General features: G+C 50.8%; 1 protein-coding gene across 2 annotated transcripts in view; it reads right to left on the bottom strand.

Moving 5' to 3' along the window:
- Eya2 (EYA transcriptional coactivator and phosphatase 2) overlaps positions 1-15,451 on the bottom strand; it is a 158,785-nt gene that overhangs the window by 17,075 nt on the left and 126,259 nt on the right. For both annotated transcript variants that reach the window (XM_060382826.1, XM_021638124.2), the window contains one exon: positions 69-158. In XM_060382826.1, coding sequence (XP_060238809.1) covers positions 69-158 — 90 coding nt within the window. The remainder of the gene's footprint in view (positions 1-68; positions 159-15,451) is intronic.

The following is a 15,451-nucleotide window of genomic DNA, read 5'->3' on the forward strand; positions in this document are numbered from 1 at the left end:
AATAGCAACCCCCAGCTAGATGTAAGTAAGCAACCCCGAAACCGTGAACCTGAGCATCGTATGCCAACCTCCAGGTCGTTGAAGAACAGGTGCGTGTCAGCGAGGTTGAAGATCATCTCCTCCATCATCAGGCCGATGCGCACTGACGTCGTGGTGTCCTGTGGGAAAGAGAAGGGACAGCTTTACCAAGTGCGGCCTCTGGGTCCCCTCCCCTCGCTCTGGAAGGAGGCTGGAGTCCGTGCTCTTCCGGGTGGCTGAGAACAGGGCCTGGGCTGAGACGAGCTTGTGTACACCAGAGGAGGAGAGGCAGATAGTGTGCAGTGACGCTGCTGAGAGTGATGGCTACGAGCAATCACCAAGAGACGGCGAGGAGCGCTGGAAGCCAGGCCGGCAGAGCACTCAGCGAGAAACACAGTTGATTCACACAGGTGTGTTCCTTCTCCCCTCCCCCTGCCGGATACAACACGGTTGGCTGCTGTGATGGTTTATCTTCATTGTCAATTTGGAAACACACCTCTTGGTGGGCCTATGACGACATATCCAGAAAGGACTGTATGATGGGAAGGCTCGATTGGGTGTGCACAGCACCCTGGCCTGGGCTGGGGTCCCAGATCAGGTGAAAAGAAAAATGAGAACGAGGGCCAAGCAGCGCCTTTACCTCCCTCTGCTTCCCGACTGTGGACCCAGTGTGACCGGCTGCCTCAGGCTCTTGTCACCATGACACACATATATATATATGTTATATAATATGTAATTATATGTATATATTCTCTCTCACCACCCCCCACACCCCCAGAGACAGGGTTTCCCTGTGTAGCCCTGGCTGTCCTGGAACTCTCTCAGTAGACCAGGCTGGCCTCGAACTCAGAGATCACCCGCCTCTGCCTCCTGAGTGCTAGGATTAAAGGTGTATGCCAGCACCGCCAGGCTTTTTTTTTTTTTTAAGCAGTTTTTTTTAGATTTGATTCTGAACTGTCCCCACAGGCGCAGGCAGGGAATGCTTGGCCCCCAGCTGGAAGTGTTATTTTGGAAGTTTCTGGAAACTTCAGTGTGTGTGTGGGGGCACTAGCTAGAGGAAGTAGAGCACTGAGGGTAGGCCCTCACGGGTGTAATCCTGTCTCCTGTCTTAGATATGTCTTTGTTCTTCCTCCCCCCTCCCCTCCTCTCTACTTTTCCCCCCTCATGAGGTGAACAGCCACCTCCTCACGCCCCTGCTGCCATGATGCTCTGTCCAAGGACTCAGGACCATGCAGACACGGACCGTGTGAGCAAAGCCAATCTTTTCTTTTTAACGTTGTTTTTCCGGGTGCTTGGGGCGTGGCTCCATAAGAGCTAATGGTGTTCTCAGCCTGTGAAGACGGGCGAGTCGCCCCTGTACTGAGGTGGTGTCTCCTGAAAGCCCTCCCTGTCTGCTGGGCCATGAGGACTCAGGTGTGTTATGTGGCAGAGTTGAAGCCCCAAGTCCAAGTGCAGTCTCCCACGATTGCTTTCCCTCCCCGCACTTCACAGATTCCCCGCACTTCACAGATCTCTTCAGGTTCCCGATGAACCAATGCCTGGCCTCCGGGATCAAGTTAAGATGGGCTGGACTCGAAGGTGACAGTGGGTCTGAGGTGTGAGCTGGCTCATTTTTTCTTTTTCTTTCCTTTTCTTTATTTGAGACAGGGTTTCTCTGTGTGGCGTTGGCTGTCCTGGAGCTCACTCTGTAGACCAGGCTAGCCTTCTAACTCACAGAGATCCGCCTGCCTCTGACTCCCAAGTGCTGGGATTAAAGCTTGTGTGCCATCGCCGACAAGCTTTAGCTAGCTTTAGCCTGGACCCACACATCTAAGGATGGTGCCCTCACAGTGCACAGGGCTCACCCCTGCCAGGCATCAATCGAGACAGTCTCTCTCTGGCATAGCCAAAAGCCTGTCCAATGAAGAGGTTCCCTCTTGCCCGGTGACTCAGGTTGTGTCTAGTTTACAATAAAAGTGGCGCATGCCTGTAATCCAGCGCTCAGACAGCCCAGGCAGTAAAGGGCCTGCCATGCAAGCAGGACGGCCCGAGTTTGATCCCCAGAATGTACATTTAAAAACCCCAGTGTTGTGTGAGATTTATAATCCCAGGGTTGGGAGGCAGAGACAGGCAGGTGCCCGAGGCTCCCTACTAGCCAAATGGGCCCAACTGGAGAGCTCTAGGCCAGTGAGAGACCCTGTCTAAACTAAGGAATGGTAAGAACAGCACAGATTGTCCCTCCGCCTCCGTGTGCACATGCGCCCAAGTTCACGAGCACCAGCACACGCATATACATGTGCACGCATGTACACGACACACACGGAAGCACTCCTGCTATAAAAGTAAATAATTCCCAACGCAAACCCCTTCTGATCTTAAAAAAAAAAAAAAAAGAAACAATGAACAATGAAACAAAGCAACAACAACAACAAAGAAAATAGGGAGTGGAAAAAGAGCAGCTGCTGATCTCTTCACAACTGTGGAGAACCGGGCCAGGACCAGTGAGTGGCCTTTGGCCAAACTCATCACCCGGGCTTCAGAGCCTCCCATTCAGGGTCCTGGCCAGGAGGTGGCAGACAAAGCCGCCGTAACCGGGGAGGGCACTGGCGAACAAACCTCGTGGAGGCTGAGGGAGTCAGTGTGAGGCGGGGAAGGCTGTGGGCATGCCACATGCTGTCCCTCTGTGCTAATGCAGGTCCTTCCCGAGAGGCGTGGCTGCTGTGCACCTGGCTATGAGGGCAGCTCTTGCACACAGGGAGGAGAGAGGACGGTGGTCATCTGGGCCCAAAGGGACTCAGAAAAACAGGACAGAACAACCACTGTGTGGAAGATCCGCTTCTCCGGGGGAAGGATTCATGTGGCTGTAAGAGGACAAACCTGACACTGTGCCTGGCTGATAGCGGCAGGATATGAACAGGAGTTTTGTGCATGTGACCACAACAAAGGTGAGAGATAGCACATTCTTTCTTTCTGTTTTTGACAGGGCCTCACGTAGCCCAGGCTGGCCTCAAACTTACTATGTAGCCGAGGCTGGTCCTGAACCCCTGCTCCTCCTCCTCTACCTCCCAAATGTGATTACAGGTCTTTTGTAATGTATTTGTTCTTTTGGTACTGGGAGGGAACCCAGGACCTTCGCTAGGCAAGTGCCCCACCATTGAGATCATGGCTAAGACAGAAAAAAGGAACCTGGAGGTGACACCTGAACAGTTCAGCACAAGCTGAAAACTGTTGCCTCTTGGCAGGAAGCAAAGGCGTGGCCAATGGGGACTGCTGTTTCTCTCAGACTTACCAGTAGAGCACCTCATGAATGTCAAAGTGTAAGCAGACTTTTCCTGGGTTAAAAACAATTAAGAGCAACCAGCAGCGAATTCTGAAATGCCGCTTTGCTTTTTTAACCCTGGAGAAGAATTTACAGTCATTGTTGCATTTGAATGTGAAAAGCCCCCACAGGCTCAAGTGTTTGAACATTTGGTTCCCAGTGGGTGGTGCTGTTTTGGAAGGTTGTAGAGCCTGTGGGGGGTGGAGCCTCACTAGAGAAAGTGGGCCACTGGAGATGGGTCTTAACATTTGACAAACAGGTCTCACTTCCTGACTGAGGATGCCATGTGGCTGCCTGCTTCCATGCTTTCTCTGGCCACAGTGGACTGTGTCCCCCTCAAACTGTGAGCCAAAGTGATCCCCTTCTCATGAACAAGTGGGTCTACCAAGAGATGTTCCGTACAGAACTGATGGTGACTTGCAAAAGGCTGGAACTGATCCAGCTGAAGGAGATGAAGAGAGCAAAATGGAAAAACCAAATCTCAACAGAAAGAAGTCTGATAGACTCCTGGTGTTAATACGAGTTTTCTATTTGTTTGTCTGGTTTTCGAGACAGAGTTTCTCTGTGTAACAGCCCTGGCTGTCCTAGACTCACTTTGTAGACCAGGCTGTCCTCGAACTCACAGAGATCCCCCTGCCTCTTGAGTGTTGGGATGAAAGGAGTGCTTAAAGTAGATTGTTGTGGCATCTGGGAGATGGTTTGCTCAGTCAGTAAAGCCCAGGCCATGCAAGAGTGAGGGCTTGAGTTTGGATCCCCAGCACCCATGTAAAGGCTAGGCATGGTGGCTCATCTGCAACCCCAGCACTGGTAGGCTAGAGACGGGTGGCTTCCTGGATCTCTCTGGCCAGCAATGCGACCCAGCCAAACACAGCCTACAGCCCGGCAGCTTTCTCACCACACTTTCAGAGCCACACTGAACTTTGTGCCAGTCAATGGCGCTCGGAGGGTTAAACAGTCCGGCCTGAGCGTGAACACCCCGCCCAGTGTCCCGGTACCACTCTTATCCTACAGGACTCCTGTCCACTTCCTCACAACCGCCACCAGGGACGAAGCAAGGGCACCTGATGTCCCACGGTGCAGCGGGAGAGGCCAGGCACTCGGAAGGCAGTTCCCTTGGCCATCGCATACCCTCTGGATTAAAGCAGGGTCCGGCGGTTAGCTTGCTAAACAAGCACCATCAGTGCATGGGTGACTTGAAAAACACAGGATGGAGAACGGAGGAAGAGTTCAGTGTGGCACACGCCCCATAAGCGCCGTGCTGGAGCAGGATGGGGAGGGCGGAATGCCATTCTTGCTGGCCTGGTATGCTTGCGGATGCCTGTCTCCCCGAGAAGGTATAAACCAGGCCCAGACTCGGCATATTTTTCCTGTGAGCCCTAATGTTCTGTGGGTTTCTGGAACTGACTTTGATGGCATCATGGTGGTGGTCTGTGTGTGCCTTGGGTGAGGGGGTTGGGGAGGGGAGGTGGGCCTCCCCTCGGGGCAGAGGCAGCACTCTGGATCCCCTCGAAGCCTGGGGAACCGATTCTAATGCCTTCTGATGAAATCCTTTTAGTTAGAGGAGGGTGTCTCATCCTGTGGGCTGTTCAGACATAGCCTGGTGGTTGCCACACTATTTTGGGGTGTATGGTTATACTTCTTGTGTGGAAGAGAGAGGGTAAAACTTTAAAAAAGAAAAAGTCCTAAGGCAAAAATCAATCTGATGTGAGACAAGCAAGAAAGAAGGCAAGGGGTGTGGCTTGGAGAGGCTCTAAAATTTGAATTCAGGGTTACTCAGTTACAACAGTTGGTTCCTGGGGCTGGAGAGAGAGATGGCTAGGCTGCAAGGAAGTTGCAGCTTTTCCTGGGGCTTGCTTCCCAGCACCCCTGTCACCTGTGGCTCTGTCAGGAGATCTGGTGCTTTCTTCTGGCCTCTCGGGGCACCTGCATGTGTGTGGCACACACACATCCATCAGCCATACACCATCACACCTGGGGGAGGCTGACCTGACGGTAACAGAGACCGGCAGCCGTCTGCCCTGTCGCTCCTAGCAGATTCACGAGGCTGTGTGGATCCCACTGTGACAGGTCTCAGACACCAGCACTCCTCTGAGAGCCACCTGCCTCTGCCTTCCGAGTGCCAGGATCAAAGGCCTGTGCCATCATGCCCAGTTTATAGCCAAGTTTTAATGGGGTTTCTTACCTCTTCATTATTTGCATCTAGAGTTCTTTATCTGCTCTACACACAATATCTCTGGCAACAAAAGCAAACACAATTTCTTTTCTGGCTTCTGGTAATGTTCATTGAACTGTGGCCACTTGGACTGAATTGTGATGAAAAGGTGTTGATTTATTTATGTACAGGTCTGTGGCCGCACATGCATCTGCTGCAGGCACACGGAGGTCAGAGGATAGCTTTTGGGAATCAGTTCTCTCCTTTCCTTATAGAGGTCCCTGGAATTGAACTCAGGTCATTGAGCTTGGCAACAAGCACCTCTGACTGCTGAGCCATCTTGCCAACTCTAGAGGACCACCCCTCCCTGCCTCGTATTTATTTCTGGTGATGGGCCCATGTTAGGTAAGTGTTCTACCACTGGCTGGGCCACAGCTCCAGTCCTCAAAAGATTCTGACCCTGTGCTGAGGACCAGACTTTACAAGGCCTGTTTTCAGTGATGACACTCATTGCATCCATCCAAAGCTGTCTTTGACCACAGTATCCCAGGGTCTGGGTTATGCATCAACTGTAGCGTTAACAGTCTTTCTTTGACTTGAAATCACTGGTTGGGCGTGTGGCCTCTTTCAAACAATACCAGACTGTCTCCATCACTGATAAGGTGTCCTTGCCAGTGGCCGCAGACAAGGATCTCTAGGAGTCAAATGGTTGGGCCTACCAGCCCTGAAGCCAGAAGGACTTGGGCCCAGGTTCTGACCTGCCATTTCCCAAGGACATCAGGGGTGATAGTCACCCCACTTGACCCCAGTGTCATCACCCGAATACAAGAGATGAGACTTTGCAGAGCTTCTGGGGGGTGGGGGTGGGAATGCTTGATACCTCTTACAAAACGCTTGGGGCTTAGGGACATTTAGTGAGAGGCTGCAGGGCCCAGAATCTGCCACAGAAGATGCCCCCCACTTAAAACTTCTCATGTAACCATTTAACCTCACGCTTTGCAACCTGTGGCTGTTGTTTTATTGGTTTAATTTTGAGATAGCTCTCTAGTATCCAGGCTGTCTTTAGACTCATGATGCAGGTGAAGATGATCTTGAACTTCTGATCCTCCTGACTCCACTCTTTGAGTGCTGGGATCCCAGGCCTGTGTTTATCTTGCCTGCTTTAGGTAGTTTGGGGGATCTAAGTCAGACCTTTGCATGTCAAGCAATACTCACTGACTAAGCCACGGCCCTTCTTACAGCTTTTCTTTTTTTTTTCTTTTTAAAATTTTATATGTATAGGTGTTTTGCTTGCATGCATGTCTGCGCACCATGAGTTTACCTGGGGCCCATGGAGGCCAGGAAGGGGCTTTGGATCCCCTGAAACCAGACTTATAGGTGGCTGTGAGCTACCATGTTGGTGCTGGGAATTGAACCTGGGCTGTCTGAAGAGCAGCGAGTGCTTTTAACCATTGAGCCGTCTCTTCAGACTCTCTTTTTATTATAATTAATTATTTTTGAGACAGGCCTTCTTTGTGTAGCCCTGGTTGTCCTGGAACTACATCTGTAGACCAGGCTGGTTTTGAACTCACAGAGATCTACCCGCCTCTGCCTCCCAAGGGCTGGGACAAAAGGCATGTGCTGCCGCTGCCACCACCACCACCACCTGGCTTCCTTCTAGTTTTTTGATAGCATTTATCATGATTTGAAATGATCTTGTGAGCTAGGGTTTCACCACTGCCACACACCCAGAGGAGGCAAACTCCATCAGAGTTAGCGTCTGATCCCGCACACCTGGTCACAGCTGGACCGGCAGCTGTTCCAGCACACTCTTCTCAGACATGAATGTGTGTGACCCTTTGCCTACAGCTTATTTTTTCCAGACAAACCAAGACTCCAAGGCCACGCTGCTAACAAGTGCCAAGAGCTGGGATCCGATACCCAGGACCATCCAAAACAATACAAAACAAGCAAACAAACAAAACTCCCTTGTATATGTCTTTGCAGAGACAATAACATAGAAACAAAATACTTTACTTTTACTACAATGAAGGCAATGATTATGTTTCTTTTGCTAAATTCCCATTTTAAAACAGTGGTTGTCTGTTTTTTTTAGATTTAAGCTGGGGCCAGCAAGATGGCTTAGCTGGGCAAAGGCACTTGGTATGTTAGCCTGGCAACCTGAATTTGATTCTTGGGACCCAAACAAAGATAGACGGAGAGGACCAACTCGGCGAAGCTGTCCTCTGATCTCACATCCTGGCTTTGTACATACAAGGCTTCTGTATGGACCAGGCGAGTGCTCCACCACTGAGCCTCAGCCTCACCCGAGCCACAGTGGGTACATCAACACCGCCATTGCTTGTTTGCAAGGTGCCTGGAGACTACGTAGTCTGAGTAGTCTATAATAGAAGGACGGGGGTTTGCCTTTGTGTGTGTGTGTGTGTGTGTGTGTGTGTGTGACATGCAGGTGTGATGTGAGTGTGGGTGTATGGCGGTATGTATGGTGTGTGTATGTGGTATGTGTGTATGTGTGTTGTATGTGTATGTGTGTGCTCAGGTGTGCTCAGGTGTGCGGGGAAGAAGTTGACTCTGGGCATCTTCCTCTATGACTCTCCATCTTTTCTTGAAACAAGGTCTTTCACTGACCCTGGAGCTCACTGCCTCAGTTAGGCTGGTCAGTGAGCCTTGGGGAACCACTGTCCCTACCTTCCCTTCCCCCGCCACCCAGCAATCTGGTTATGGATGGGCGGCGCCACGCCTGGCTTTCGAGTGGGCACCAAGGATCCAGGCTCAGGTCCTCACGCCTGCATAGCATGCATATTTCTCACAGAGCTATCTCTCCAGCCCCCAGCTCAGTGTTAACAGCATTTCCAGAGGGGTCCTTCCTGGGTATCTGCATTTCTAACCTCCACCCCCTAGTGCCCTAAGCAGCCCCCCTCCCCCAGCGATGACAACCAGACTTAACCCAACAGGCCCCCAGAGCCGAGTCACTCCAGCAAGAAGCCCCACTCTAAAGGTCTATAGATGAGGAAAAGTGAGGTTCTCTGATCGTAGCATTAGCAAACTAACTTTGAATTTCAGAGTGGAACACATTGAAATTAAGCTAGCTCCCTAAGTCAGTCAGGCACAAACTAAACTATATTAAAAACCAAAATGAAGAAACCACAAAGAAACCCAGGGCTGGGGCTGGGGCTGGAGCTGGGGCTGGGGCTGGGGCTGAGCTGGTAGAGTGTCTTGTTAGCTCGCACGACGCCCAGAGTTCAGTCTCCAGCAGCTAGTAAACCCGGAGTTGTACTGCATGGAGGCTCACAAGTTCAAGGTCATCTTTGACACTCTAGGGAGTTCCAAGCCAGCCTGGGCTACATGTGATCCTCTACTCCCCCATCCCCAAATTGAAATCTCCCAACCACCAGGCAGGGGGTGCCTCTTTTGTGTCTCAAGAAGGAAGGGAAACCCAGTAGTTTGAAGCACCCCCACTGAGGACCCTGGGTGCAAACTGGGACCCTGCCTGTACTTTCTGAAGGTGACTTGGGGCAGCTTAGGTAACTTCATGCCCCTCATCTCGACTTGAACAGCCACAGCGCCCTCCTCTCAGAGGTGAGCCACCAGCGACAGTCTGGTCACAGGAAAACAGTGTGCCTTAGGGCCAGGCCGTCAGTTCTGGGCCTCTCTGGCCACACCTATCCTGTAAACGTGGTTCTTCCTTTCTCAGGTGCCACCTGGGGAAAGGTTTGGGGGCAGAAGGAGGGCGCTGGTTTGGCATTGCGCCACCCCAGGCCCTCTTCTCCCCTGTCAGGACCCAGACTGCCCTGGAGCCAGGCTTGTGTCTCTGAGTGGTGCTGTCTGGGCTTGCCTGACGCTCCCTACCATTCCCTACGCGGGGTGGGTGCCATGCCAACTCCAGAGCTGGCTCAGAGCCTGCAGCCTGCGGTCACCTGGCTTTTTCTTCTGTGTCAATTACCCTGACGTCCCCACCTTCAGTGTGATATTCAGGATGCTATGCTTCTGCTCCTATTCTGGTAGGAAGCCCCCTTTCTTCCTTAAAAAAAAAAAAAAAAATCCCACCTGCATACACAAAACCAGTTGAAGCCATCACACCATCCAAAAGAAATGGGCCTTTAACTATTCCTGCCAAGTAGCTGTTTAGAAGCCGAACAAATAATTACTCTGCCACGAGGAAGAAAAGTACTAATTAAAGCTATTCATTAAAGCAGCTCGCCTATTCTGTGGGGTTTATCTCTCTGAGTGTCAGCCAGAGGTTAGGGGCGGATTAGCACACAGTGGAAGGCTCGGCCAGTTAAACCTCCTCCTTGCGGTTAGCCTTTAATAATAAAGTTGTCATTAAAAGCAAGAATTTAATGGTTTTAATTGGGTTTAATTACTTGGAAACTCCTGGACAACAGATCGGCTTGTTAGAGAAAGAAAAAGGAAAAGAAACCTTCTTATTTTTTAAAAGAGAAAGACAAGAAAAATGATGGTCATGAAGGAAAAAAAAAAGGTTAATTCACATGTTTGAACAGTAAAGAAAAACAACCTTCCCCCCGCCCCCACCAAAAAAAAAAAACAAAAACCCTTAAACTTGCTTACAGAGTACAAGAGAGTGAGAAGAGAGGAAAAGCTCAACAAATGGGTTTATCTGTATGAACAAGAACTCCACCAAAGACCTCGGGATAAATTCCGTCATGGTGACAAGAGCCAACTTAGCACACATGATGGAATCAGGGTCAAGAGGAAGAGACCAGAGATGTCTCAACCATCTCTGATCTCTGGGTGTCATGTAGTCCCACAGCACATGGATTCTTTTTTATTTTTATTTTTTAATAGTTTACATTTAAAGAACACAGTGCCTTCTCCATGCAGAGTTTTCCATTCTATCCAAGGCCAGAAATTCAAAGCCAGAAACCCAGAGGAGGCAGCAAACTCCATCTTGATTGCCCTGACCCAGCAGCTGCTTGTATTGCAAGTGGGAAAACTTTGAAAGCCTGACATGAGCTCGGTCCAGGATGGTCCAGGATGGTCCAGGATGGTCCAGGATGGTCCAGGATGGAGAGGCATGGATGGCATTCACAGAGCTGCTGTGAACACACAGGTACAGACGGTACCTAGTAGGTGTTGACGCTCTGTCCCTATCCCTACTGGAACCCCAAGGTTCTTGCTTTTTGCTCATTACAGTGGCAATCCTTCAGAGCCCCTTCCACAGACACAGCACTGGACTCAGCCAATAGCATGCTTTTTATTTTTTAGTTTTTGAGACAAGATTTTCCTCTGTGTCCCAGACTGACCTTCAAATTAGAGAGATATTTTTTTTGCCTCAGTCTCCCTAGTGTTAGGACTACAGGCATGAGGCACCACTGGTTCCAGCAGCCTGCTGCTAAGGATTTACTTTATTGAAACACAACCACACACATGATTTGTGTACTGTCGGTTAATGTCCCATTACAGCCAACATATTCAGTGCTTGTGACAGAGCCTATTTGGGTCTTACGATTAAATTTTTCCTTCCTCCCTCCCTCCCTTCCTTCCCTCCTTCCTTCCTTTCTCTCTATGTGATAGAGGGTCCGGTTGGCCTTGAGCCCCAGCTTCCTTGCTTCAGCCTCCCGAGTGATGGGATCTCAGGTGTTCATCACCACACATGGTTTAAGACTCAATTCTGTAAGACACTGCCATTCATTTACTTTATACAGAGCTGACTCCTTCTAAATACTTGTGACACGTTAAGGTGTGCATTCCAGCCTTGACCAGGAGGTAAGCGCTGTGGATGTCACAACTGCATGCCACAGGCAGAACCTGACAAGGAGGAGAGAGACCAAGCAACTTGTTGGATACAGCTAGGAAATTAGTCTGGCTTTGAACTTAAGCCGCCTGATTCCAGATGGCTATATTTTACAGATGGTCTACACTCTAGGCTACAAGAGGGTGAACTTTTTTTTTTTTTAATACAAAGTAGGCATCCTAGGTTCCACGTTCTGTGTGGTCTAGACTATAATCCCTCAACCATTCTGGTACAGCATGGGACAATATGTAAATGCATGGGCACGGCTGTGTGTCAATAAAACTTTATTTACCAAAGACAGTTGGCGGGCCATAGTTGGTACACAGAATAAAAAAAGTTGATAGCACAAGATGCTGACCTTGGAGTCAGGGCTGGGAGCTGTGGTGAGCTGGAGGAACCCTGTGTGTTTAAAAAGCCTTTGCTTTGCATGGTTACTAAGGAATCTGGAGTTTTCTCTTTATTATAACTGACGATATTCCTTTTCGTGGCATTACGTTCTGACTATGCGGATGTATGGTGTGCTGTGTGGTTCCCACAGAGCATACACACATCCTCAGCATTCCTCCCTGAAGAGGCCAGTTAAAGTCTCCTTCTGTCTTGAGCTAACCTCTCTGTAGCTGAGGATGACTTTGAACTTGTTTGTTTTTAAAAAAGACTTTGCGTGTGTAGCTTAGCTGTAGAATGTTGCCGAGCACACACAAACTCCCGGATTCCATCCTTAGCAAACTCCAAAAGAAAACAAACATTTTTCAGTGGAGCATTTTGCAGTGAGGCTGCCCTCGAACCCTTGATCCCTTTTCACCAAGCACAGGGATTACGGGTGTGCCCCACCGCGTCTGGCACAATTTTTGCAAAGTAGTTCATTTTATGAATTTGGGCATTCTGTCTGTGATTCATGTATTTGCCTGTTGATATCCAAGGAGGTCAGAAGAGGGAGTCAGGTCTCCTAGAACTGGGGGCTGGGATTGGAAACCAGAATCCTCTGCAAGAGGAGTCAGTGTCCTTACCCATGGGGCCATCTCTCCAAGCCCACAGTCTTTTTTTTTTGGGGGGGGGAGTACATACTTCAGGGGCATCTACCACCTCCATCTACTTCCCAAAGCTTTCCTCACTGAAAAGACAGACCACATCACCACAAAACACTGCCTTCACCACCCTTTGCACAGGTCACCGCCAGTCCCTCCGAAGCCTAGTTCCCCAGACGTGCCACGCGGTGGTCCTCCTACCTCTCTTCTTCCGGGTTTTCAGCTTTCATTCACATTGTCTCCTGTAACACTGCCCTGTTCCTGTCTGTGACCAAACGCTATTCCACCACCAAGTGACTGTCCTGTTTGGGGACGGGATGGTGTCCCCAAAGGGATGCTTTAGCTATTTGTGCTTGCTTAGAATAAAGCCCCAGTGGTCCTCCCCCTGCCCCCCGGAACGCTGGCGCATCCTGCCATTTAGAGGGTCCCCAAGCCAAAGTCCATAAACTCAGAGGGAGTGTGGCAGGCTGGCACGGGGAGAGACACACCCCGCTGCAGAGTCAGTCAACCACGGCGACGTCAATGCTGGTGCCCACCTGCCACTCATCCAGCCACACTTCATCACCCGAGGCTCCGGGAGTCCCAGCAACCTTTGGACACGCTCAGGCACCCCTATTGTTGGAGACTAAATGGCATGACGCACAGGTGGCCTGGGGGGGTAGGGTGGGGTGGGGTGGGGCCGGGGGCACCCTCTGAATTTGAAAAGGAAAAGCCCCTGCCATTGTTTCTGTGGCACCCTTTCTGGCCCGCGACCATTGAGAGAGAGCACAGCCCCTGTGTTTAGAGAACAAAAGAACCGCTCACCCCAATCCAGCCCAGTCCTCTTAGGTTTTCAGAGGTGAGTGAAACCTTTGGCTTTCTTCTCCGTTCAGGTCCCCTCCAGCAGGTGGGCAGGGAGTGTGTGGGGTGGGGGCAGGGCTGGCAAAGGGAGCAGACAGCACTTACTAAGTCTTTAAGTAGCTCCCAACCCCTCAACCCAAGCCGGGGGATTCCACAGGGACCCGACTTCTCTGAGTGTCAGCCAGCCTCGGCTTCAAAGAAAGACCGTAATGAACGCTTTCCAGATAACCCCTAGCCGTCACCCAAACCTGTATTTTCTGTTGGGTGAAATCCTTTAATGCCAAGAAAACGTATAAGCACAGGCCCTCGGCATTTAGGTTCCTACTTGGGGTTACGCTATTACAAGGGATTAAGACGACAAAGGGTACCACCCCCTGCGGGAGGGTCTGGAGGACTGTCATTCACCTGCCTGGCATGGCGCTATCCAAGCATCTCCAGGCTCCCTCCTGGTCCACCTCCAAACAACAGCAGATGCCCGTGTTCAGTGCCTTACAGGATGGGCGAAGTGGCCAGGGAAGCTACCTACCCCCAAGCCCTACTACCACAAACAAAACAATCACAGGTCGGAAGCACCCGTCCAAGATCTTTCTTCATTAGTCCCGAGAACCAAATAGCTTTCGCCGCCAGAGTCTGAAGGTGGAGAAAAAGATTCTGACGTGAGCTCAACCCCAGTGCGGGAACAAAATCTCCCACTTCCTCAGCAAATCCTTTCTAAATTGTATTCATCTTGACTTAATCCACCTCGGCCGAGCGAATTAGGCAGTATTTATTTTGAGAGTCTACTTTCTAGAGTTCTAAGGAGTGTGTTTTGCTGGGGCTGGGCTCCTCAGCCTGTCAGACCTCAGGCCGTTGCAGGCCCGGAGCCCAGTGCAATGTAAATAAACACAGCTGAACTCGGGAGGAACGCTAAGGTTTTCTCATTAAAGAAATAAAATAAACAGCGGCCCTTAAGCACTTCGGCTGGTGTTTGTGAGAGGATGGAAAGATCTAGATGTCTGAGAGGCAGCTGTGGACAGAGCGCTGTGTCTTGGGGGGTGTGGTGGGGGTTCCAACCTAAGGGCCTCTGGATGAATTGACGTCCAAAGGGCCCCTCTCATTTGAACCTTAGCAGTGCCAAAATAGTAACGTGATCATTTTTATTTGTAAAATTTCTGTTGTGTGTGTGTTGATGTTCATATGTGTATACATACATATGTGTGTGTGTGTGGTGTATGTGTGTATATGTTCATATGTGTATAGATGTGTGTGGCGTATGTGTGCATGTATGTGTGCTCTATATGTGTATGTTTGTATTTGTGTGGGTGTGTGTAGGCATGTCTCCTCCTCCCCAGTGCTAGAATTACAAGTGTGTCACTGCCTCCATTTTTTTTTTTACTATGGGTTTTGGGGCTTGAGCCGGATACCCTATGCTTGCAAAGCACACATTTTACTGACAGCCACGTCTCTGGCCGCTGCTTCACATCCTGTCCCGTGGTGGGTTCTAGGCTGCTATGCTTCTGCCTCCCTGCTCCACCTCCTAGCTGAGCAGAGCCTTTCAGCGGGCTGCAGCACCCTCCTCCCGAGGCTCTCCTGACTGCACCCATGGCTCCAGGAAGCAGCCGGGGCTTCTGCTGAGAGTGAGCTCTGCCTGGACTCTGCGACCTGCACCCGTGGCTCACAGCAGAAGCTGGTCTCATTGCCGCTGTCCCCCACCCCTGCGCTGCCGAGGCCTTACGGGCCCCGCTGCTGGTGTTCAGGCTCACTAGGTAGAGTCTGGCTGCAGGACCTTGGTACATGCTAGTCCCCTGTTTTTATACTCAGAGGTAGCCTTTCCCGACATTGAAGCTGAGCCCCCTGGTATTTCCTGCTCCTCACTACCTCCTAATACTTTCTTTCTTTCTCTGTTCTCCCTCCCCCTTCTCTCTAAAGGAGGCTCTGTCTATGAAGGCCAGGCTGCATTCAAACTGGTGAGCCTCCTGCCTCAGTCTCCCAACAGTGGAACCATAGAGGTGTGCCACCATGTCTGGCTTTTCTCAGTAGTTCTGATTTATCTCATTATTGTCTTCTGTCTCCTCCTCTGAGACATAAGCTTTTCCTGGCCTTGGCTCCCCGCTGTATCCCCAGTGCTTGGGCCATGGCTCTGGCCCGGGGCACTTGCGTAGCTGAGCTGCTGTAGGTGCCGGGCTCCTGAGGGGCCCGGGCACTGTGGGGGCTGCTGAGTGTTGGCTATACTGCAACAATGGCAACTGCCTCTCTTTCTCTCCCTGACCCACAGGCTCTGCTGTTCCCTCCCACAGTGACACGGCAGGATGGGTGTGGCCCTGTGAGCCCCTCAGCTCTTTCCTTCCGGCTTCCCCTACACAAAGGAGCAAGTTGGAAGTTCT

Source organism: Meriones unguiculatus, chromosome 4 (genome assembly GCF_030254825.1).
Source record: "Meriones unguiculatus strain TT.TT164.6M chromosome 4, Bangor_MerUng_6.1, whole genome shotgun sequence".
Taxonomy (NCBI): domain Eukaryota; kingdom Metazoa; phylum Chordata; class Mammalia; order Rodentia; family Muridae; genus Meriones; species Meriones unguiculatus.